At 36.0% G+C, this 26,937-nt stretch overlaps 1 protein-coding gene across 5 annotated transcripts in view; it reads right to left on the bottom strand.

The window, feature by feature from the left end:
* Nucleotides 1-26,937, bottom strand: part of ATG5 (autophagy related 5) — a 122,948-nt gene that overhangs the window by 47,087 nt on the left and 48,924 nt on the right. For all 5 annotated transcript variants that reach the window (XM_045843525.1, XM_045843523.1, XM_045843524.1 and 2 more), the window contains one exon: nucleotides 13,602-13,696. In XM_045843525.1, the coding sequence (XP_045699481.1) occupies nucleotides 13,602-13,696 (95 nt within the window). The remainder of the gene's footprint in view (nucleotides 1-13,601; nucleotides 13,697-26,937) is intronic.

Here is a 26,937-nt window from a genome sequence, read left to right on the forward strand (position 1 = left end):
ACCACCCAGAACTTAAGCATATCACAAGAACCTAACCTAACAAGGAGGGGCTTAAGCTGATTAATGTAGTTTGGATGTGATAATCATGTAAGAAGTTCCCAGGACTTTCCCCAGTCCACAATCTGATTGATTACCCAATTTTTAAACTTATGAACACATTTTAAGTGTACAGTTCAAACTGTAACAAACTGTTGCAGCTTTAAGACCACTGCCCCAAGTTACAGGACATTTCCATCACCCCCCATAGCTCCCTCCTGTCCCTTATTAGTCCATCTGCACCCTGCCCTTTCGCTTGGTCCTACTTTCTGTCTCTACAGATTAATTGTCTACTCTAACTTCAATAATTTAGCTTTTTAAGTAATGAAGATTCCAACTAATTTCAGAAAATAATTTTGAGAGTTAGCATTGAAATACAATGCAGAAAAAGGAAATTTTAAATTAAAGCAAAATGAAACCAAATAAATGGAATGTTGAACTCTACTTCTTTATTTCTTTAAAATTCAAATCATAATGCTCCAAAAGAAGTCTCCATTAATTGAACCAATCTATGCCTACAGATAATTAATCTCATACGCAACTGCTGAAGTGTCAATAAACATTTACCATCTTGCAAAAAGATAATATTTTATACTACACACGTGTATATACTATTTTGAGATAGATTTGTACTGTAGTCACAGTTCCACTGCTCACTAGCTGTGTGTCCTTTATCTTATCATAAACTTTTATCTTGTAGAAAAGATTATGTGTCCTATCTATACAAGAATGTTGTGAAAATCAAATGAGGTAGCATGAAAAGTATAAAATATAAAGCGCTATACAAATATAAGATGACTTCTTATTTTTATACATCTCATATCATTTTGTTCTACAACTTTACAGCAATAGTAGAGAATGGTAGTTACTGCCTAACAGAAAATCTACACCAGAATTCTGTAGTAAAAGTGTATGATCGTGACCATTATGTATAACTTATTATAAACCCCGAAACATCACTGCTTTCATAGGTGATTAGGACGTGCTAGTTTGTTCATCTAGTCTGTGTGTTTATCGAGCACCTATTACGTGGACGGCATTGGGAGAAGTGCAAGGATGCAGAGGCTCGGCTTCTCTGTGTTTACTACAGATTCCCCCACAGCTGCTGAATAAATGTTTAAGATACTCTAGGAAGAACTTAAATTAACTTCATAAACTGACCTCAGATTAATATCTATACAAAAAGACAAAAATGAATGCTATGTCTTCAACTTGCAAGTTATTTATCAATTTATAATTGTTATCTTCGCTTGGATCAGAAGTGATTTTAAGAACTGACTATCCATGTTATCCATACTTTGTCTTTAAACATGAGATACAAATCCTATTTTTAAGTACAGATGTCTCAACATGTAAGTTAAGAATCAGACATCTTTCCTCAAGGATTACTGTTATACAGTATTTTATATATAAAAAGACAACTGTACATGGAGGAGGTTCTGGGAGCTTATCGCTTCCCCTTCTCCCCTCTACTCCCAATTCTATTTCCTACCCCAATGATTTTCAACTGGTGTGCTACATGAATTTTTAAAATATTAGGCAATACCTGATGATTTAGTCAGGTGCACTGACCTCTTTTCCCTTAGATTGTCAAATTAAAAAATGACAACAGCTAACACAGCAATAGCCTTCCTCTATGAATGAATCAAAATTATTTTACTTATTTTTTGGTCAGATCAACAAAAACTGTATTTTTTGGTGTGCTGCAAAAATTTCAGTATATAATTTGTTTATGTGTGCCATGAGATGAAAAATGTTGGAAATAGCTGTCCTACCCAACACAGCAGGTCTCCTGAGCTAAGGCAGCTGCTGGGGTCAGCAGGCAGGTGGGGCCTACATGGAGGGAGCTACAGACCTCTGCCAGTTGATTTGAGAAAACCTTAAAATCTATAAGAAAACACAACGAAAGGCCAGATGGGGGGCGTAAGTAGATAACGCTTTACTTCCTCACACAACCAAAAGAAGAATAACCACCAACTTAAAAACAAAAAACCAGAACTGCCAGAAAACCAAACTGTATAGAAATCTGATAACCAATGAGTTGTTAAAAAAAAAACAAAAACATTCATCCAGACTGGTAGGAGGGGCAGAGATGGGCAGCCAGGGTGAAGAGGCTGTAAAGCAAGGCAGCAGCTGGAGGACCAGGTGGTCCCACACTTGAGTGGGGATGAACTGGAAGGAACAACTGGGGAGCAAGACAGACCACGCAACCCAGGGTTCCAGTGTGGGAAAATAAAGCTTCAAAATCTCTGGCTGTAAAAATCTGTGTGGGTTGTGGTAGTGTGAGAAATTGCTGGTTTCACAGGGGAGTCCACTGGAGGACCCCAAGGGGCCCTATAACATACAAAAACTCACCCACCCAGGAATCAGCATCAGAAGAGTGCAATTTGCTTGTGAGTAGTGGGGGAAGTAACTGAAAGCCGGACAAGAACTCAGCAAGCAACAATATTCCCTCTTAGACCCCTTCCCCACATACAGTACCACAATGCAGCCTGGTGAATACCTAAGGCTCTGCCCCCTAAAATATAACAGGTATGCTGAGACAAAGAAACATGGCCCAAATGAAAGAACAGATCAAAACTCTAGAAAAAGAACACAGTGACGAGGAGATAGCCAATCTACCAGTTGCAGAGTTCAAAACACTGGTAATAAGGATGCTCACAGAAATGATTGAGTACGGCCACAAAAGAAGTGAAGGCTATGCAAAGTGAAATAAAGAAAAATATACAGGGAACCAAGGGCTAAGGGAAGGAAACTGAGCCTCAAGTAAACAATTTGGAACAAAAGGAAGAAATAAACATTCAAATGGAACAGAATGAAGAAATAAGAATTCAAAAAAATGAAGAGACGCTTAGGAACCTACGGGACAACTTTAAACGTTCCAACATCCAAATCATAAAGATGCCAGAAGAAGAACAAGAACAAGAAATTGAAAACATATTTGAAAAAATAATGAAAGAGAACTTCCCCAATCTGGCAAAGGAAAAAATATATAAGCGCAGAGAGTCTCAAATAAGTTGGACCCAAAAAGGAACACACCAAAACACATCGTAATTAAATAACCCAGGATAAGGAGAGGATCTTAAAAACAGCGAGAGAAAAGGAAACAGTTACCTACAAAGGAGTTCCCATAATACTATCAGCTGATTTCTCAAAAGAAACCTTACAGGTAAGAAGGGGCTGGAAAGAAGTATTCCAAGTCATCAAAGGCAAGGATCAACATTCAAGATTATGCTATCCAGCAAAGCTATCCTTTAGAATGGAAGTGCAGATAAAGTGTGTCTCAGATAAGGTCAAGTTAAAGGAATTCATCATCACCAAGCCCTTATTATATTGAAATGTTAAAGGGACTTATCTAAGAAAAAGAAGATAAAAAACATGTACAGTAAAACAACAGCAAACTCACAACTATCAACAACTGAACCTAAAACAAAAACAAAAATGAAAACAAAGTGAACAACTAGAACAGGAAAAGAATCACAGAAATAAAGACCACGTGGATGGATATCAATCGGGAGGGGAAGAACGGTGGAAAAGGTAGAGGGAATAAGAAACGTAATTGGTAAGTACAAAATAGATGGGGAGCTTAAAAACAGTACAGGAAATAGAGAAGTCAAAGAAGTTCTATGTACGACCCATGGACATGAACTAAGGGATGGCGGGCAATGCTGGAGGGAAGGGGGCGTTATAGGGTGGAGGAGGAAAAAGAGGAGAGAAAAATGGGACAACTATAATAGAATAACCAATAAAATATACTTAAAAAAGAGCATACAACAAAATCTGAATAAGAAAAATGTATCATGTTCTTATGTGGGAAGATTTAATAACCTAAGAAGGTGAATTCTACCAAAATTAAAATAGAAATCTAATGTAGTTCCCCTTATAATCGAATAGGAAGCTGTGGGGAATTAAATGATTTAAAAAGTGTCAAATGGAAAAATTAATGATGAAGAATAATCATGAAAAGGATGAAAATGGGCTGAATTTTCCCATTATATATTAAAATAATATAAAAATAATGCTGGCATGAGAATAAACACACACAGAGTCCAGAAATAGATCCCAGTAGTCAAACTATTTTAATGTAAAACAGAGGTGGCATTTTTATCCATAAGAAAACGACAGTTTATATAAGAAGTTAATACACTATGGCCTGAAAGCCAAACTGTGCCCTTTGCCTGTTTTTGTAAATCAAGTTGTACTGGAACACAGCCATGCCCATCATCTGCAAACTGTCTATGCTGCTTTCAAGCTACAAAGTTATGCAGTTGCGACAGAGACCATCTGGTCTGCAAAGCTGAAAATATTTACTATCTGGCTCTTTAAAGAAAAAGTTTGCCAACCTTTAGTTTATATAATAAATGATCCTATTACAGCAAGCTATCACCTGGAAGAAAATACAGCTCTACCCTTATATTTCACACAATATTTAAAAACAAGTTCCAGATGAATTAAAGATTTACATATTAAAAAAAATCAATCTTACAAGAAAAGATAGGTAAGAAAAGTATATATAATCTGTAGATGTACGGGGAGAGGCCTTCTTAACAAAGAAAGAAATCCATACACAACTAAGAAAAAAATATACTTGACTAAAAAAGAGTTAAAAACCTTTTTATATAAAGATACTTTCAAAATGAAGACAAATATTATAGTTGTGATTATTTTTATAGTGTTTCACAGAAAAATGGTTAATATATACAAAAAAATAACCTCTATAAAACAATATAAATAACCTAGAAGAAAATACAAAACATGAGGCAATTTATAGGAAAACAAATCCACACGGTCAACAAAGGTGAGTGGACACACAGACTTACTAAGTATGAGAGAAACACTAACTAAAGTACAAGTGGGATCGTCTCTTTACATGTCCAAGAGTTGTTATGCCTATCGCTGATGGAGATATAGGACAGAAAAATACTTTTGTACCTTGTTGGTAGAAATCTGAATTCATATATTTTTGGAAAGTAACCTGCCAACATTTAAAAAAAATTTACATACTCTTTACTGTTTGACTCAAAAATCCATTCTTGGGTATCTATATACCATAGACCTAAAAGAATACATATGTGCTACTGTTTACTGCAGCACTTTTGTGGTGACAAAAACTGGAAACAAATAAACTGGAAATTGATTTATCAATAAGGAATACTAAACATATTTTAGTATGAATATACACTGAACATAACATAGACATTAAAAACAAGAAGTTGAGTACTACAATCCAATAACAAAAAAAAAAACCCAATCCGATTTTCAAAATGGTCCAAACATCACATTGCAGATGAATCACAGACTTACATATAAAAGTCTTTGTATATATTTGTCCAAAGATATACACATATTCAAAAAGCATATAAAGTGTCCTGGCTGGCGTAGCTCAGTGGATTGAGCACGGGCTGCGAACCAAAGCATTGCAGGTTCGATTCCCAGTCAGGGCACATGCCTGGGTTGTAGGCCATGGCCCCCAGCAACCACACATTGATGTTTCTCTCTTTCCCTCCCTCCCTTCCCTCTCTAAAAATAAATAAATAAAATCTTAAAAAAAAAAGCACATAAAAAATACTCACCATCACTAATAAGCAGGGAAACACAAATCAAAACCACAATGAGATACTACTTCCCACCCATTAGGATGTCTACTTAAAAAAAAAAAAAAACCAGTAAAAAACAAGTGTTGGTGAAGATGTGGAGAAAATAGAACCCTTGTGCACTGTTAGTAGAAACATAAAATGGTGCAGCTGCTATGGAGAATAATATGGCAGGTTCCTTAAAAATCTAAAAATAGAATTACCACATGAAAGCAGGTTTTCAAAAAAATATTCATACACCCATTGTAATAGTTAATTTTATATCAACATGGTTGGGCCAAGCTACCCAGAGATATTTGGTCAAATATTATTCTGGATATTTTTGTGAAGGTGTTTTTTAATGAGATTAATATTTATTTATTTTTTAAAAGATTTTATTTATTTATTTTTAGAGAGGGGGAAGGGAGGAAGAAACAGAGGGAGAGAAACACCAATGTGTAGCTGCCTCTCATGTACCCCCTACTGGGGACCTGGACCACAACCCAGGCATGTGCACTGAGTGGGAATCAAACCTGCGACTCTTTATGATTGCTGGCCAGCACTCAATCCACTGAGCCACACCAGGCAGGGCTGTATGAGATTAATATTTAGGTTGGTTAACTCGAAGTAAAGCAAATTACCCTCCATAATGGGGATAAGTCTCAACTAATCAGTTGAAGGCCTTAAAATAAATCTCTCTCCACATTCTATTGGTTCTGTTTCTCTGGACAACCCTGACTAATATACCCATGTTCATAGCAGTATGAACATATTTAGTTCATATTTAGTCACAATAACTAAAAGGCAGAAGCAACCCTAGTGCCTGTCTACTGATAAGTAAAATGTGGTATATATACATACATGCTGTAACATGGATGAATTCTGACAATACGTTAAATGAAATAAGCAAGTCGCACACAAAAACTTTATGATTCCACTTATATGAAGTAACTAGAGGACTCAAATTCATAGCTGTTGTTTATAGGGTAGAGTTTCAGTTTTCAAGATGAGAAGTGTTTTAGAGACTGCACAACAATGTGAATGTACTTAATATTACTGAAGTATACACTTGTAAATGGCTAAAGATAGTAAATTTTATGCTGTATGTATCCACAACAATTTAAAAAATTAAAACAATTTAAAGAAAGGTATTATAAATAACTCTAAAAAAATTAAGTAACATGTGATCAGCTGTTGAACAGAGAATATTTACATTCTATCCTGCTAAAGATATTAAATATTTCTGCACAGTTCAAAATGTATTACAAATTACTCAGTGTTTCTTTTTGAAATGACCAAAAAAATGAAATTAAAAGCAATAATATTCAGTTTATTGCCCAATTGAAGTCCTTCCTCTTGTCCTTTGGCCTTTCTTCTAGATGTTACCATAACTAAAGTAGAAAACAATGAAAAAAACAGAATTATAATTTCTTACCAAAACCTCCACATTACTGGAGGAGGAGGAATCCTAACAACACCGTAATTCGCCACACATTTCTACTGTCCTCACTTTAACTTTATCAGAAAATAAATCCTGGTGTGGCTCAGTGGATTAAGTGCTGGTCTGTGGACTAAAACATCACTGATTTGATTCCCAGTCAGGGCACATGCCTGGCTTTTGGGCCAGGTCCCCATTTGGGGACAGGCAAGAGGTAACCAATGGATATATCTCTCACACATCGATATTTCTCTCCTCTTTCTCCCTCCCTTCCTCTCTCTCTAAAAATAAATAAATAAATAAAATCTTTAAAAAAATAAATTTAAATTTAAAAAACAGATTTAAACAAAGAAAACAAGTCTTGTTTATCAGCTTCATGTTTCTGTTTAAAACTAAAAGCATCCTCTGGATTTATTTTAACGTCCAGAATAACTTATAGTACAGAGTAGGTAATTAAATACTCCTTATTGAATAAATATGAACAGATATTCAAACTATGGTCTGACGTTTACCTCCGCAGCCTTATTCCCACCCCCCAACTCTGGGCTCAGACCAGCAGGTTGCCCTTATCCTTACAATGTGCCCTCTGCCTACAAAGGTCTTCTCATCACTCTCTGACTACCTGAACTCCACCCGCTTGTCACATCTCAAGAGATGTAATACTTCATCAAGGAAGCCCTCTCAAACTAGATCAAATTCCTCAGAGGAGTTAGACTTCTACTGAACTATCTACCTCTCCTTCACAGTGCCAGTCACAGCTGTGATTTTATATTTGTTTATATACTTACATGGGTGTTACGCGGTATTAATCACTACCTGGATCCCTGTGCACAGCACAGCGCAGCATGCAAATATGTTTCAGTAAATGAACTTACTGAATTACTGAATGTATAAGACAAACTTTTATTACACAAAGTACATTGGCAGGTTAACATTTATAAATCCATTGCTTTTTGGAAAACAAAAATAATGTGCCAAATACTCGCCCTGCAAGCTAAATACCAATGCCTAAGGACCTCACAGTCATTGTACAATCTTTTTAACAGAGATCTTCATTAATCACCATCTGTTTACACATGCTATTCTAAATAACATTTTAGTTACATTTCTGAAACACTTCCTGCCATTAACCTCATCTCTAGAATACTGGCTAATATGAAGCACCTGGATTTCAGGCACACAGACTTGAAACTCATACACCAAACTAAACTGTTATGTAAATGACAGAAATGACACATTTTGATCTGTAAGGGGTATCTAGACTATTTTTGGATTTATTTTACTTTTACCACTAAAACTCTGTCACTATATTATAGTCATTTTGAGCTCATGATAATTGATTATCATGGGCACATGAAAAAGAACTAAAGTTTTCCAACAGTCTGTAAAACAGTCAGCCTTTAAACAGTATCACCAGTTAAGAGATTTTCTAGGTTTCTATCAACTTTATTTGGTCAAGGTGGACTTCACTTTTTGGGATAATTATGTCCTAAAAATTACATAGTCTTAGTTTTTATAAGTAAAATAATATTTGTTAAGTTTCCCCTAGGTCTCAATTCTAGCACTTCCATTTTTCATTTGTGTGCTACTGAGGAATTGACTTGAAAGTCTCTCAGCTTCAGTTTCCTTTATATAAAATCAAATATTGATCCTTATATCATCATAAGACTGTTTTGAGGCTTCAAAAGATAAAATGGGCTTAACGCAAGCATGCTCGGTCCCCTTCCTTTTTACCCCTTGCTACAGAGGAATTCTATTAGGATTCTGCAAAGAAAAAAATAACTACTTTAGCAAAATTATGACCTTCGTTTATCTTATTAAAACTTGAATTTTCAGATTTTATGTAAATTTACTTACTATCTTAAGGTTTCAAATAGTACAGGGATTTATGTCTAGCATGTTAAAGAAAGAGGTACAGATTAATCAAAATGCAGCCTAAGTAAAAGCTATGTAAATCAATGGAGTATGCTAACCACCCAAACAAATCAGCTGTGAAGGAGTCGGGCAACAGAAAGCTGTGTCACTGTTAGATCACATAATTAGGAAAACGGAAAGCAGAGCCCACCTTCCTTTGGTTAGGCAAGCATGAAGAACTGAAAATACAAAACAGGGTCGGAAAAAGCCAGGAAATGAACAACTGGGAAAAATTAAGGCTCCTAAATTTTATACTCACTTACCTATCTCACTTCCAAAATTTTAACAAATTCAAGTAAGAACCAAACTGGAAATGGGTAAAGCCAACAAGAAAGTTATATAAGAAAGAAAACCTCAGGCTCTGTCTCCTATTTGAGGAAAAAATGCACATTCATCTTGACACAGGAAAGATCAGGCAGCAATCTGCCTGAACACGGGCCCCACCTGGCAGCCACATCTCATCAAGCAAATTTTGAGAATTCTCTAGCTTCCCACTTTCTATCTAATTATAGAACTCTATAAAAACCATTCTCTCTCTCATACACATTCTCTCTTTCTATCCCCCCTCCCTCTCTCTCTCACATTCTCTCTCTAAATCCTCCTGTGTTATGACACCACAGGAAGAGGTATGGATACAGCTGACAATTTTTCCCCAGAAAAGAATGTAAATGTGAAAAGGAAGATCTCCTTTCTGTACAACTGTACTATTATTCTGACCATAATTCCTATATTAAGTAATAGTATAACACACTTTTCCCATAGGAGCTTAAAGTATTTACCATACAGAAACTACTGTGTAGTTAAATATACATGCTAGAACCCAACCATCCATATAAGTGCTGAAAGGCATCTGTCTCAAATCGGTCCTGGAACTCTTGGGGATGTCTGCGATGTATTTTATTTAACTACTCCACAAATAAGATACTTTACTAAACTCTGAGAATTCAATATGGCACAATCATAGGGAGTCCATGGTACAAAAGAATAGCCCTGAATTAGCTATTAATTATTAAGGAACAATTTACTGAATTAACAAATATTCACAAATGCCTACTACACGCCAGGCACTTTTTAGACCCTGGACACACAGCACCAACAAAACAATTACTCTGCCTTAATAAAAAGATGAACTGGCTGAAAAGTATAAATTTCATTTTTAGTAGTGAGTAGAAGTCATACGGCACCATAACGACTTGGGTCAAACAGTGCCATAAAGAAAAGGGCTCTTATACAAATGAGGAATCTGCTCTGAAAACAGGAGTTTAAATGTTTTAAAAAATAAGAGCATCACTGATACAATGACATATTGGTCACACAGCTTCTTTAAAAACAGCTGCAACCAGATGTATAAACTCCCCCAGTCACGCCCCTTTCATTGTATGGATGAGGAAACAGGCCTGGCGAGACTGCCTCCTGTGAAAACACAGGTGTCAGTGTCAGGCCTCCCGCAGAGCCTCGGCGGCCTCCTTCTAGTTCGTTGCTCTTCTAGGAAACAACTTTTTTCCCAGGGTAACTGCTTCATCCTTTTTGTCTCCCAGTATTTTATAACTTTCTGAACTCAGTGAGGTTTACATGTAGTTACCAACTGTCAAACTAGGACACTGAAGCAAAAAGAGGTCAAAATTAAATGTGATCTTGATCACGCATTGTTTTCTTAAGCAACCCTTCCAATAGCTCTGTTCTGCCTGTTCCTACTCTTCTCCCATCATTTTAGTTAATGTAAGAAGTGTTTTTTGTTCTTCAACTGCTACAACAGCATTGCCCTTATTAAAACCAGCATCCATCTAAAATCAAGGAAACTCTGCTAGCTTTTCCAGTTTTGAATTATTTGATCTATGAAGTAGTTTTTCAGCTTTAAAATTATGTGATCCTTGATACTTTTAATACCCCAGGATTCAATTAAATAAGTACTTATGAAGCACTTACAGTGTACAAAACCCTGTGCTAAGTCCTACTACAGAGATATTTTAGAAAACATCTGACCTTACCTCAAATATGTTACTAGTATGTTGAGGCTATTAGTGTATCCAGCCAGGGATGCTAACTCGTTCTGGAACTATCTAACTTGGGCAAAGCACTGAACCTGTACAGACCTAAAGAGAGAAGTAATTTTCAAACTGTGTTTCGGAATTTCTATAAATAAGGTAGTCACTGCTATAACTACTGGGCCCAAGAGGAGAGAGTCAAGCTACCCAAGTCAACCCCATTGGTCCCCATCCACCCACCCCTTCTAAGCTCAGAATCAAAGGGGGTTGTGGCTTAAAAAAAAAAATTTGAATTCCACCCAGAAAACTTAAGGACTACTCTAAAATTCTATGATAACCTGCTGTTTTTAGCCTATATATGAATCACCATTATTTATGTCAGTGACGGTGAAGAAATTCCTGTAAGATTTACAGACTACAAAAAAAAATCTTACCCACTATAAATATTATACTTAGTCCATAAAACCTGACTCTATTTTGGCTTTTCTCTGTGAAATAACCCAAGCATATCATTACTGAACCCAGTTCTGAAAAACTATCCTACAGGTTCTTTTAAGGAATACCTAGGTGGTGAGAACAGAATCATCTAATGTGAGATAATTCTTTTCTCAGTACACAACTAAGCTTCCTGCAGTCTATCTTGATTTTTTTTTTTTTTAATGAAAATACAGGAACTGTTCTATTTGGCCACTGTGGAACAGAACAGTTGCCAAAACTGTTAGATTCCTCTTCTTGGCAGCTAGCTTTACTCCTTGCTATACAGGGAAGACTGAGACTTTCCCATGTGATCAGAACAAATCTTCCCCTCCTTTCTTAACAGTTCTCTGCACACCTCTCCTCTGCTGGCTTCACCTTTACTGGTTAATTCCAATTCTCAACTGCCATGCTTCACTGATTATTTTCCTTCTTATTTGATAGACACATCCTCCCATAAAACAGCCTAAAATTCTTGTCTGTCTTAACCATCCCAATACTTCACCGAATGTTTTATGATACTGTGGATGAAACATGGCTTATGATACATTGTCTTTAGTTATCACTGAGTGACACTTTAGGAAGCAGTTTTATGGAAACTACAATTTTTTTTACTGTAGGTAAGGTATAAAGGATTTTGCCCCGACCCCTCTAAATGAAATTTCTTTCCTATATAATGCCCAAGAAGTTTAGCTTTCCCTGACAACCTAGTAGGTTATAAAAAGCTAGAGGTCAAATTTGCAGGTCAATTTTACTAAATTTGAGGGTTTCACTTATTCATAGCTTATGTAATTTCATGCTGAATTTCCATTTTGTTTTTTGTAAAATGTCTCAGATTCTTCAAGATACAAGATAAAGTATAAATAAACAGACTGTGGTATTTCCAAACCCACTGTGTAATAACTGTGCTTAACAAAGTGACTTGTAGAATTAAAATTTTATTTTCCTATTAAAAAAGGAAGAAGAGGTAGAGTGTGACTAATTAGATAATGTGGTCTTATTCCATTGGGCATTTTTCTCACTTTATGAATCTGTGAACTAAAATAGTCTACCTTTCATCATGTTAATGAAATCAATGAAAAGTAACCTTAAGTCAGAAACACCTTTCATTCTTTGAGTATACTGGGATTTTTGTTTCCTCGTTTTCAGTTAGACAATTTGTTTCCTCTACATGATAGTTCTACAAAAGATTTGAAAATAACTATCAAAGTAACTATGAATAAAGACTGTGGGACACTGACAATGGCTACAAAGACAAGTTATGACACTACCTCTTTGAGTGGAATGGAAGTTCTGCTAGAATAGAGAATTTGGTATTATATTTCCAATTCCTATTCTTAACTTTTTTTCATAATAGGTAACTTGCTTTCTGTAATACCATTTATTCAACAAATATATACTGTTTGCTATATGAGAAACACATAGGAGTTTTAACATACTCTATAGAAACGCGCAGTTTCTTTACCCCATGAAAGGGTGCTTGTTGTAAGGAGTACCTATCACCTATCTTACTGCACGACAATGAAGACTCTTGATTCTTCTTATCTGTGGTCTTTGCTTATAGCCACCACAAACACTGAATTAGCAATGCTGAACCACTGCTCCTAGGGGAGATACAGGGTTGGGTTACAGCAAACCTCTGGTCACATGTTCTTCAACTGATCAATATATCACTTTGTTTTACGTGTGTTTTTGTATAAAGACAGCACTTCAGCACTGTGCAAGGGAGCTATTTTTAATACCAACATCACCAACAAAAAGCAGAAAATGTGAAAAACGTAGCACTAAGTAGAGTCACTTGTTCACAGTGTGAGAGAAGAAGCAAGGTGGCGACAGCAAAGCCAAGAATGTGTGTACTGGGCAAATCAAATTCCTCGTCCCTCTGCACAGGTCCACAATAGACAGCACTGCTGAGTCATCTGTGGGTTACAGGTGAATTTTAGCAAGCAGGCAAATCTGCAAATACAGACTCTGTGAATAATGAGGATCAAATGAATATGAGACAAATATTTCAGAGCAGTCACTCATTTGACTGTCACCAATGGAAAGAAATCTGGAAAGCCCTGAGAAATACTATTCAGTTGCTATGCAAACTTAAAAGAGTTTTGGACTAGACTGCTTTAAGAAGTAAGATGTCTGAGGCTTTTGTAAATTGTTACTGTCAAAAATGTTACTTCCTACCTGATATATTCTAAAAGGGATGTAACGAAATCCATTTTCTTCTGCAGGATATTCCATGAGTTTCCGATTGATGGCCCAAAACTGGTCAAATCTGTCTGTAATGATAAATTATTAAATATGAATAACATTACCATTTAATACTTCACATGAAGAGATGAAAATCGTTAAACATTTACCTTAGAAGTTTTTAAAAGGGCATCACTTGTATGCTATTTTTTCCCCTTAAGCTTATGCTTCTTTAACTAAATATAAAGATAGAAAAAATAATTTTTACATTACTGTTTCTTCTTCCTAGATAATTCACATACACATTTTTTCTCGTAAGAGAACCCTAACGGATTATGACTACATGTGTTATCAAGGCAAAAGACATCAAAAACTTCAGATGGTGGACGTCTTGATAGCCTTTATTCTACTCCTATGTCTAAACTATAAAGGCAACAGCGTCAAGTGACCTAAATTCTAACCAGAACTTGGTTAAAGAAACAAAGTCAAAGCACCAAACCCAGTAAACATGAAACAGAAAAAAACCCCCTGATAAATTATAGAAAATGCTTTGAAAGAAATGTGAACAAATGTTAACTGACTGCTTAAACTATACCATTTTTAAATTTTCAGGTTCAATTTTTTAAAAAAGCCCACTTCACTTTGTCCATGGGTCCTTTATACATGTTCCTTGATTTGACCCTTCCCCTTCTTTCCCGTTATTCCTCTTCCCCCTCGCCTCTGGTTACTGTCAGTTTGTTCTTTATTTCCATGTCTCTGGTTCTATTTTGCTCACTCAAAGGCAAGAGGGGTGGAGTGGGGGATGGGAGAAATGGGGGGAGTGGAGGGAGGACTGAAAGTGGAAGGTGGGAGTGGGTGGAGCAGGGGAAAGTAATGGGGGGGAAATGGGAACAACTATAATTGAACAATAAATTTTTTTAAAAAATTAGAAGCAGAAAAAAACCGACTTTACTAAGATATAATTCACATACCATAAAATTGATCCCTTTAAAGTGTACAACTGGGTGTTCTTTTAGTACATTCAGAGTTGAGCAACCATCGCTAACACCTAATTTCAGAAAATTTTCATCATCCTCAAAAGAAATCTGTACCCATTAATAGTTATTTCCTTTCCCCTTCCTCCATCCCCTGGAAATCACTAATCTCAACTCTACTCCAGAAATTTCATATAAATGGGATCATACAGTATCTGCTCTCTCTCTCTCAGACTATATTTCCAAGGTTCATTCATGCTGAACAATGTATCAGAACTTCATTAATTTTTTTATGGCCAAATGATATTTAATTGTATGGAGATATTTCTTTTTTTTTTTTTTACCTGTTCATCAGTTCATGGAACATTTGGGTTGTTTTCACTTGTTGGTTACTATGAACATTCTGTATAAGTTCTTGTGTGGATGCACATTTTCAATTTTCTTGTATATATACCTAGGAGTGGAACTGCTGAGTTAGACGGTAACTGTTTAACTGCCATATAGTAATTACAACTTGAGGAACTGCCAAACTGTTTTTTCAAAGAGACAGCACCAATTTACATTCCCATTCAGAAATGTATAAATGTTCCAATTTGTCCACATCCATGCCAACACTTGTCATTGTCCATCTTTTCTATTATAGTCATCCCTAGTGGGTGCTACGTGGTATCTCCTTATGGTTTTGATTTAATTTCCCTAAGGATTAATTATACGGAGCATCTTTCCATTACTGGCCATTTATATATCTTCTTTGGAGCCATGTCTATTAAATCTTTTGTCTCCTTTTTAACTTTTTTTAATTGTATATTATTAGAGTCCCTTATGTATTCTGAATATAAATCCTTTATCTGATAAAGGATAAGCAAATATTGTTTCCCATTCTATGTATTGTTTTTTAACTCCTTAACTCACCCAGAATTCTACATCAAAATAAATTATTGTTTTCTTAGAATCAAATCTCTGTACAGCACACAACAGCTCCAGAATTTCAGATCAGTCTGGTAGTAAAGCATATTCGCTACTATAATACTAGATTTGCCTCAATCCAATTGCCTGGCAATCTATCCATTCCCCTTAGGCCATCAAACTCATATAAAATAGTTTGTTTCTTCTTACACCCCTGTCCTAGAAGACTGTGACAGGCTCTAGGCTTCTCTACTCTCATCCTCAACTCCAATCAGGGGAAAGGCTGATACTGCACTAAAACCGGTATGACAGGGGATTTAGAATCCAGTTAGTTTACTGAAATTTCACAAATGACAACTAAGGTCCAGGTTGTTATGAATTTAATACAGAACCAACACCAGACTCTTGGTCTTCTGATTCAAAGTCCACAACCGTTTCAACAGTTGGAACCACAAAACTGCATCTTAATGTTAAGAAGAGCCCCTCTGACCACAGTTCTTTCATATATGAATCAATTGTTCTTTCAATGCTTTTTTACTCACTGCCTCATCATTAATGATCTCTAGCACCTACCTACAATCCATGTATAATATATACTCTTGAGTCAAAGAATGAATAATAGGATATTATGTATTGAATTTTTCATTGGAAGTTCTGGGATCTGCCCTGGCTGGTGTAGCTCAGTGGATTGAGCACAGGCCTGCAACACATGTTGCTGGTTCCCAGTCAGGGCATATGCCTGGGTTGTAGGCCAGGTCCCCAGTGGTGGGGCATGTGAGAGGCAACCACACACTGATGTTTCTCTCCCTCTCTTTCTTCTCTTTCCCTCTTTCTAAAAATAAATAAATAAAATCTTTTTAAAAAAAGTTCTACATTCTATTCCTAGGCTTGCAACTACATAGCTGGTGTTCAGAAACAAATCAATTGAAAAGTCTACCCTAATTCACTCCTAGATGAAACCAAGGCATTAGATTAAATAGCTTCTAATGTGTCTTCTAAAAATAAAAGTTTATAATTACTAAATACACACTCTTTTCTTAAAATAGAACTTGTTAAAAACCACAAGAAAAACTTTATAAAATGAAAGACTTAGACTGTTCTTAACAGGGGGGAAAAAAAAGAAAACATGGGCTAAAGCAGTGGTTCTTCAGCAGGTAAGATTTGGTTCCCCAGTAAGTCTGGAGACATTTTTGGCTGTCACAATTACATACGTGTGTGTTACTAGCATTTAGTGGGTACAGGTCAGGGAATCTGCTAAACACCACACAATGCATAGGACAGCTCCACACAACTGAGAATTATCTGACTCAAAATGTTAACAGGGCTAAAGAAAGGAAAGCAAATACAAACATACAATAAAAAGTACAGGAAGGTTATCAGCAAAAGTTTTTATATACTCATCTGGCCAAAAACAAACAAACAAACAAACAAATAAACAAACCCACCTTGGAAAAAGGAACATTATTGTGCCCATTATCAATTTAATGACTCAATTCCAAAGTCACCCTTCAATAGATGCACTGCTATAAAGTCTTTAAGCACCTCTGCTGTGACAAGCACACTAAGCTTCCTCAGTGTAAGGTGCTCAAAGGACACTGCAGGAGAATGGGGCTCTTGACTGTACAGGCAGGCACACTGAAGGTCCCCTGCCCCAGTCAGCAACCTGATTTCCTACAGAGACCCATAGGGGTAGCCTGACCATGGTTCCCCACAGAGCTACCACTCCCTCCGCACACCCATGACCTGTTCCTGGTGGCCTGCACTCCACATTGTCCTGCTTGCCCAGTGATGACAGACCAGCTCTAATCAGGGTAAAATAGTAAATTTTCCTACTAATCCAATGAGGTGAACTTGACCTCCTTCAACAAGTTCTAAACCCAGCCTTGGAAAGGGGCTCCTTGTAAGGGTGACCTTTGTTTCTTAGCCGTAGGGAACCATATACAGTCACATTTTTGTCACTCTTTTATCAGAGTCTAATAATTCAGTACATAAAACTTACCCTGTTTAACCCTCTGTGTGGTTTCTATCTCCAGACCGAACCCAGTCTGATACAACTAAGTTTAAAAGGAATGACATAATGAAAGATCTGCATTAATTAATATTAGCTTTTACTCTTCTTATAAAAATGTTATGTTCTTATATAAAATTAGGCATTTTCTCAACAGTACAAAAAAACAGTCCAGCCATGAATAACCTTGTTAAAAGCAAAGTTATTAACAAGAAAGACAAAAATAAAAGGAGTTCAAAGAAAATCAGTATTGAATCTGAGTGTATAACCAAATGTTTTCACACTGAATTTTATATTAGTGTACCTCTTCTATCCCCTAGTCAATAATTAAAACTAGATATCCCTACCTTCCTACATACTAGTGGATGAAGAACACAGTGACTTGTTACTAAGCAATATTTTTTATTTTAAAAATTAAAACTATGCTGTTAGTTATAGTTAAGTAGTAAAATTGGTTATTTGTTTTACTAGCCATAAGGCAGTACTAACAAGTGAAAGAAGCATGATGGTTTTAGCTGTTCATTAAACTATAAATGCAGGTAAATGTACATCAGTTTCAACAACTTTCAAACTAATTTAGATCTAATTCTAGAACAATAAAAAAGCAACTAAGGGAGAGAAAATTAAACCTATCAGTAACCTATCTTATTCAAAGAATGGAAGTAGAGAACCTACATACTTCTTGCCAGAGCTATTAATAATATGACCAATGAGTTGGTTTCTGTTTTTTAAACTTGACAGTCATTTAGGAAGGCTACCAGATCAAGGATCACAAAATTGAAGGACTGTCCTATAAAAGTCAATCATTTAAAATAGAAAAATATTAAAAAGGGAATTCTTCAAAACCCTGGTGGACACCAAATTTTTCTCACTCTCTTGATTAAGCTTTGATACTGGTCTTAGAAGTTAAAAAAAAATCCAGAAAAAATTAGTAATCAATGATCTAAGAAGCATATAAGAAATCAGGTTAATTACATGTTATTCTTTGTTCCTCACCTGGAAACAATTGAAGGAAAACAGTGACAATTTTAAAGTATGTATCTGTTCTTTCACTTGAGCTCTATGAGAGTTAAGACCTGAAGATAAAAGAATTTTTAACATTCTCACACCATAAATGTATAGGTGACACGAAGGACATCTATGTGACTGCTACTCAGCCACAACACTGCCACTGGCTGAAACCCTCCGACTACAGAAAAGGGGTGAAACGGCCTCCCCGTGCATACACTATCTGCTTCCTGCCGTTAATGTCTGTGATGTCAGAAAGAACAGATTTACAACACCCCACATAAGTATCGGATCGTGACAGCATATAAAAAACAGACTTAAACGTTTCTTTGAAGAGAAAAGCAAATGGTTGAAAATCACAATGAAGGGAACCACTCTTTACAAAATTTGCATTTATCAAATTATTCAAATCACAAGTAGTCGGGTAATATATATAGTACTTTGACCTGAAGCTTTCAAAATATGTAACAGACAACACATCCAACTACAGACCTATCTGAATTTGTTTCTTCGTATGTAATATGCTAAGTATATTTGAAAAACAAAACAGGAAGGGAAAAAAGAAATAGCAATTACTGGCAGGGTGCCTAATGCAGGTGTGACCTGTATTTTGAAATTCATTTGTCTCCTGAGTCAAATCAAATACAGAGAACCTTATGTTAATAGGACAGTGAGGCTGAACCATGGCGAGCATTCTCTTATGACAGCACATCCACTGGTGCTCAGATGATGCACAATAGAACTACACATACATTTCTGAGTCCTTCTGTTTCAGGTATAAGGCTACAGAGATATATCTGTAGGGACACCCTAACCAAAGCAAAGAAGCCTTGAAAGGATTCAAGGGCCCCTGAAAATTCATCACGAAGACAGAAGTAGGCAGGATCAGTGTGAGGGCCTCTACATTAAGGCCAAGAGTGCCAATCTTGGAGAAGGCTAATCCTTACATCCTGTTCATAAACACTAGTCTTGGAGAAGGACTGCACCCTGGGGAACTGGTTGTTTGACACAATCAAAAGAGTAATGAAACCTGCAACCCAGGAAAATTTTGACCTGGACTATCACTGTCTCAGAAAAAGACATTTATTTACTCCTTTGCCCTACCGAAGTGCTACAAGTCTGGAATACTGGTGTCATGGAGAGTAATCAACATACATATTTATTCTTTTAAAAAAGATTTTGTTTGTTTATTTTTAGAGAGAAGGGAAGGAAGGGAGAAAGAAAGGGAGGGAAACATCAATGTGTGGTTGCCTCTCATGTGCCCCCTACTGGGGACCGGGCCCATGACCCAGGCATGTGTCCTGACGGGGAATAGAACAGGCGACCAATGGGTTCGAAGGCCAGTGCTCAATCCACTGAGGCACACAAGCCAGGGCAACAACATACATATTTAGAGTGCAATTAATTCTCTCTGTATGCACTGCTACAACTTTTGTCTCTCAACCGAACCACTGTACAGCCTCCCAATTGATCTCTGCTCTTCCACTTGTATCTCTGCCTCATGGCATCCAGAATGTGCCTTTAAACACAAACTGAAATGTATCATTAATGAATATACATCCAATCACTTTTCTAATGGGTCATAAGAAATAATGCTTTATGATGTACTTTAATAATATGGTTATTTAAAGTTTAGTACTAGAATCATTATTTTAAAAAACAATCTACTGCACCTCCTTATTGCCTGCAAACGGGGCAAATTGTTCCCTGCCCAAACTCTGTGCACAAGTAACCACGATGTCAGTAATAACATATGTCCATCCCAGGAAGCAGGGTTTTTTTAGCTGCCTCTCACCCTCCTGGAATGCAGTGTTTCCTACACTCATCTCAGGTCTGCCTACCAATCTGCTTGCTTACTAAGCTCCACATTACCCTGTTTTTCTATTCTGTCCCTAGAGACATCAAGCTCATGGCCCTATCACAAGTTTAGTAGCTTGAAGTCCCCTACTTTTCTAATCTTCATATAGCAGCTTTTTTCTCACCATTCAAGTCTCAAAAAAGTGTCACCTCCTCAGAGATTTACACCTCATAATTCCAGGTAAAGCATTATTCTATTTTCTTCTAAACACTACCCTATTGTTTAATTATTAACTATCTCTCTCCCCAAACTAAAATATAAGTTCCATAAGGGTTAGGTATTTGTTTTCAGCCCTATAAAGTTCCTGGCACAAAGTACATGCTCAATGAACTTTTGTTAAATGACTAGATAACTAAATGAACGAATGACTTAGGCAAATGGAAAAAACAAAAAGTAGAAACCCCAAATGTAGCATAGCAGAGTGGAAAAAGCAGACACCCTGGAGCCCCACTGTCTGAGTTTGCTGCCTAACTTTGCCATTTACCTTGAAGAGGCTGGGGTCAAAAAAATTAAGAGTGTAGGTCACGTGTGTCTGAGAGATACAGTCACCACTAGTATGTGCTAAAATGCAAAAAACAAACAAACCCCCCTGTAAATTTGCATATTTATATAATAAAATACATGTTTTTTAATTTATTTTCAGTTAGTCTAGAAATTATTAAACAAAGAAATATGAAAATATAAAGAATAAAAATGTTTCTTTTCAAGGAATGGAAACACAGATATTGTTAAAAGTTACAACCAAAAATGTCTTTAACATTAATCAGCATCTTCAATAACTGGCTTTGCAAACGTTTGTAACGGACATCGCAGACAGTGTTGCTGTGCTCAAGGCATAAACACTTTCCACAACACTTGCAAAACTAATTTGATAAGCAACCCATTTTGGATGCATAGCAACTAACACATCTTTTGGTTATAACACGGGTTATAACCAAACTGATAGCTTAAACGTTGTGACTTAACGTAAGTACAGATAGCTAGTTATGACTTTGAACTTACGCACACATTATGTATAACAATATTTAAGAAAAGTGTTTGTATCTCTCAGATCAGCAGTGACTTCCTCGGGGTTTAATGTCTGGGTAAGTTTAAGCAGGATAGTTTTAAACTTTGTGTATCAATTTCCTCATCTGTACAATGGAAGGAATAAATGAGTAAAAATATATAAAATACTTATACAGTAGTATCTGGCACAAAGCAAGCACTACATGAGTGCCTTGTCTCTCAGGCTGATGAGGGTACTAAGCTTCTAGATTCAGCAACAAGGTAAGCAAAGGGTAAAAACAAGTACGGGAAAGTGTTTCTGCCTGAACCCCATCATCACAGGATTGCTGGAGTGTTGAAGTCTGGCTCAGGGCCAGAGAGTCTGCACCATTCACATCAAATTCTATGTGAATCCCACCTCCTGGAGTAATGCAGTTGAATAACCTTTGCCAGACGTCGTGGGGAGAATAAGAGCTGTAACACAATCCAGTTGCAAAACTCTACAAAGAACACCAAATTCCCTTCAGGTCCCGTTTTGCTTCCTCCAATCCTTTCAACTACCACATAAGGCCCTACTTTATCATTCTGTGGGAACAATTTAGTTGCCATTTACCTTTCATCAATTTCAACAGCACTAGCCTCCAGCTATACCTTGAAATAGCGGTGGGGGCAGGAATGGTGTTCCAAGAACATCTAAGTGAACATCTGGGGTGTCCTCCAGTCTTGGCAGGGTGACCCGAGTTCCACTTCTACCACCTTTAAGATCTAACAACCATTCCTTCTCAACCCCTTGCTCTCCTAACATGTCTTAAAATATTAGGGAACAGCAGAGTGAAAAAAAAAAAGGATTTTCTTATAAATCTAGGAAGAGGCTCACAGTTGTTATACCTTTATAGCATCAGTCTACAAATGGAGCCAGTCAATACTAGTTACTTTATAAATGGTTAAAAAAATTCTGCTGGAAACGTAAAGAAAACTAATGTCACAAGGACTGAAAAAAGCAGGCTGTAAATTTTAATTTCAATATCACAAGCCAATAAACCATTACTGCAAGTTACATCTTTAATGTATTCCAAGTCAATCCAGTAATTGATTTTATTTTTAAGTAGACAGAATTCAATTACTGTATTCCAACCAATTAAGAAAAGTTTATTTCAAATTTATTTTGAAATTGAGCCAGTAACAACATAGATTCAGAATTCAAAAATTTCACAATGTAAAAAAACCCCAAAACCCCCAGCAGTCTATGTGCTCATCTTAAAAATAAAAAAATAATCTTAAATTACACTGCAGTCTTCACTTACTCTGAAAGACAATCTGTAAAAAGTATCTTGTTTGCCAAAAAAAGATTTATGGAGCTGTAGTCGAGTGGCAGGCCAAGACTGATTAACTAAATGTGTTCCTGTATAAATCACCTGTAGATTTATAACCAATAATCTGATTTATTATGACTGTAAATTGAGAAAATGTTTTTCCTCTTAGGCTAAATTACAGTTTACCACTTTCTTAATTCAGTCAGCCAGAAACAAATTTAAGGAATAATCAAGCTCATTTTCACTTACTCAGAGAGCATTCCAAAGTCATAAGACAAAAACAAAAATCTGTTTTAATTTCCAAAAGACAAAGAAATAGATATTCCATTATATTCACTGTCTCTTTGTGGTTTATTATGCAGGATTACTGTTTTTTCCAATGCAAATCACTCATGTTTCTGGTGAGAAAATGTAAATGAGAAAATCCTATTAATAATTACTCATTGACAATAACAAAATCCTTTTAAAAAGATAGGGGGCACCAGTGCTCACTGGAGTAATGCAACATTTCTCAGCATTAGGTGCTCACTTTGATCACCTTGAGGAGCTTTAAAAAAAATACTAATGTCAGGCTCCCACTCTAGACCAATTATTGCAGACTCCCTGGCAACTGTACTTTGGGAAGCTCCAAGCTGATTCTAGTATGTAGTCAGAGTTAATAACCTGCAGATGAATTAAAAAATTACTCATGTTTGAATCAGAGATCTAGGTTCAAATCCTGATCCCACCTCTTACTAGCTTAGCTCTGTGAGCTATTTACTCATTTTCAAAGTTGATAATGTTTATCTAATTTTGAGGAATCACTGAGATAATGCATACAAAAGTATCGAGGCCTGAGACACCACAGTAATTTAGTAAGGGTAATATAATTCCAGGTCAATTCTGTTCTATTTCAACTCCATCAAACCTGCCTATGGTGGATACAGGAAAAATATATCTTGTAAAAAAAGCTCCCAATTTGCAAACAGTTCATATTATAAAGATCCAGTTTAATTGCGGGCAAGAAAGAGTAGAATGAAAAGTGTGCTCAAACAAGTTTTTACTTTGTAGGATCTGCACAGAGGTAAATCTATCCAACAATATGCTCCTATTACGTACCTGAGTACTGAGAGGTTTAACGAACTAAAATACAAAACAAACAAAATAAAACACACAGCAGGCTTTATCCTTCACTTAATATGTAGTTGGGGAATCCAAATTGACATAAATAAAATTAACATAAGTTTTAACAGGTCTAATTGGTCCTTCACCTTGAAATCAGTAGTGCTTGATGGTTCAACTTCTCCCCAACCTGCCCCCATCTCCTCAAATGCAGGCGACTAAATGCCAGATGCTAACAAGCATGTTAAAGGTTAAGCGGGTGAAGAAGTGGTACTAAACCAAACATGCTAGAGTAAAAAGTTGTGGATTCTAACAGTAAGAGGACCTCAGAGATCATTTTTATTAATAACAACACACCTGGACAGAATTTAGGCATTTTTAAAACCCAGTGTGGTTTTTACGTTACTTTCACAGCATTTTACTGGGAGGAAACTGCAGTTCACAGCAGGCACCCAGAGTTCACAGTGTGTAACACACTCCTGTGTATAATGCACACCCAAGTTTTTGGCCAAACTTTCAGGAAAAAAATCTTTTGTGTTAATTTTTTAATTCAATTTTTATTTATTTACATTTAGAAGCAAAACCGATTACCATATGCCAGAGTATTATTTTGCATAGAGGTATCATTACTGCTTTTTAGAGTTACACTTTTAACGCATTAAGTATAAATAAAAGAATTAAAAACATTTATATAGAAATGGAATTAGTATTACCCATGTATAATGCACATCCTTATTTTCTCCTCAAATATTTGGGCAAAAAGTGTGCATTATATTTGACAAAATGCAGTACATATTTGCCTGAGCTCACTGAGCCAGTAGACTCTCAGGGACACTACCATATCACAGAAAATATGCAGTAATAATTCTATAAATGAAAATACTACTTGCTTGGTAAAACTACAAGTTGAGTCAGTTTAATAACTTATGATTACAAGAATGTGGGGAACCTTTAATGAATGGAATGCTCATATTATCAAAAATTCTAGAGTTTTATACTTCAAAATTCATGGTAGTGTCAGGTATAACAGTGAAGGGAACCAAAGTTTTGCCACCCCAAAACTTTGCCTTTTGGGATATTAATTTTAAACTGATTTTTAAGAAACAAAAGACTCATAAAGAACCCTTGACTCCTTCTCTTTCCTGCCCAAGAGATTCAGGTGGAAAGGCCAGGTCCAGGAAGGGAAACAGCATATTCACCTTACACCATTAGAGAGGCAGGCTCCAGGCACTGGCCTACCAGCTAGATGCCCCCAGGCCCCACTGTTTTCTGGGTTGGCTAGCAAGAATTTGCCTGCCACCTTTGTCCTGCTCTTCCTCAGCTACCTGTAAATTGTCTATTCCTTTGAAATCTCAGACTCCTACCCTCCTTCCTCCTTCGTCCATAACAGCATATAAACTTCATACTGCCTCATGCAATTGGGGCTCTCAGTTTACATGGCACCCTGACTGTGCATTCATATAGTAAACTTTGTACATTTTCTCCTGTTAATCTGTCTCTGTTAATTTGATTACTGGCCCTGTTAGAAGAACTTAGAAGGTGAGAACAAAAGTAATTTTTAAGTGACCACAGTAGTTTCATCATCTTTGGCATTTATACACAGCAAAAACGAAGAGTTAGCAGTCACTGCTACCGGAATAATATTTGCTTCAACATGTTCACTAAGTCATAATTTTTTTATGAGAACCAGGGAAAATGCACTGTGATAATCAATGGAAAACATCACTTAATTAAGAACTACCTCTTAAAAGAAGACAAGGACAATGATGAGTGAAACTGAAAAATCATAGTTGAATTTTAGCCAGTAGGACTACTGAGGTGTTAATTTATTTTAACAACTCATTCATTGCCAAAACAAAGTTGATTCTTAAAATTATACGTATACCTCAAAAATACAGCCCACTGAATATTTTGTAAACTATACTTTATAACTTCCCATAATGAGTTTATTTTGGGTTAAATATTATTTTAAACATACTCAGTAGCTTTTAGTGATAAGTGATATACATAATGTATTCTACAAGGGACAAAAATTTAACCAGGATTTCCAAGAATTCTAAGAGTAAAAACAAAAATACAGTTAAAATTAGAAATGATTCTACTTGTATTTATCAACTTATTCACTTACAACTCAAATATCTGAATATTACACAGTATTCTTTTGAGTGTATAGTAACATTCTTTAAGTGTAACATCAATAATTTGATAAATAAAAATAATGGGAGGAAAACTTCTAAATGTAAAGCTTTTCCCCTAAACAAGTCTATGAGAAAATGTAAGACATAGATTAACAAAAACAAGAAGACAGATTGAGAAAAACAGCTACAGATTCTTGAAGTTTAGTTATGAGTATGGCTTATGGTAATCTGAAATAAAATAAAATCTTGTTGATTTAATATTTTATGGAAATTAACTCCAATTAAAAGTACTTTGAGATATTTCTGTCCACTGTTAATGATAGAAATAAGCTAGATGTTTAAAAAAAAAAAAAAAAGGCCAGGGAATCAAGAACAGTCTGAATTCTAAATGGACCCTGTGGGAAAAAATACTTAAGTAGAAAGCCACTTTGAAGATAAAAATCAGAACTTGACTAAACATGCTCCACCTTAGATAAACGAATGTATTTATTTTGTACTCATTTTTTTTAAGGGGCTGATTTTTGGTGTTTGGATTAAAACCTTGCAGCTCTCAGAATGTTAATTAAAACACTAGTATATGTTAATATTTAAATATGATGTTCACATAAAAGAATTTCTGAATCTTCTATAGTTTTTAAAGCAATAAGAAACATGTAACGAATAATAAGGAATTAGCACTATCATCAAATTGCACTTACTTCTTTGGTTCAGGAAAAGACATCATTAATACAGAGAATTCAGACATCCAGAACTCATTTTCACAGCCACTAATCAGGACTGGTCTGTCTACGTACGCAGAGATGGAGTAAACAGAATGTCACAGAGATAGGGTGGGAGGTTGGGAGAGGAATGGCTTAGATTCTGAAATTCTCAATAAAGTAATTGCCACGTCTTTGTTAAAAAGTACGTGAAATAGGTAACTGGGAATAAGTCACACACGGGCTAGCGTTAATTACAGACTGCTGAGCTAAAATGTTCTTCTGGCCATCTACGTAGATAATGATAAATGAAGGAAAATGAAAGGCAATGAAGGAATG

Source organism: Phyllostomus hastatus, unplaced genomic scaffold (assembly GCF_019186645.2).
Source record: "Phyllostomus hastatus isolate PE091 unplaced genomic scaffold, TTU_PhHast_1.1 phas_contig_40, whole genome shotgun sequence".
In the NCBI taxonomy this organism is placed as follows: Eukaryota; Metazoa; Chordata; class Mammalia; order Chiroptera; family Phyllostomidae; genus Phyllostomus; species Phyllostomus hastatus.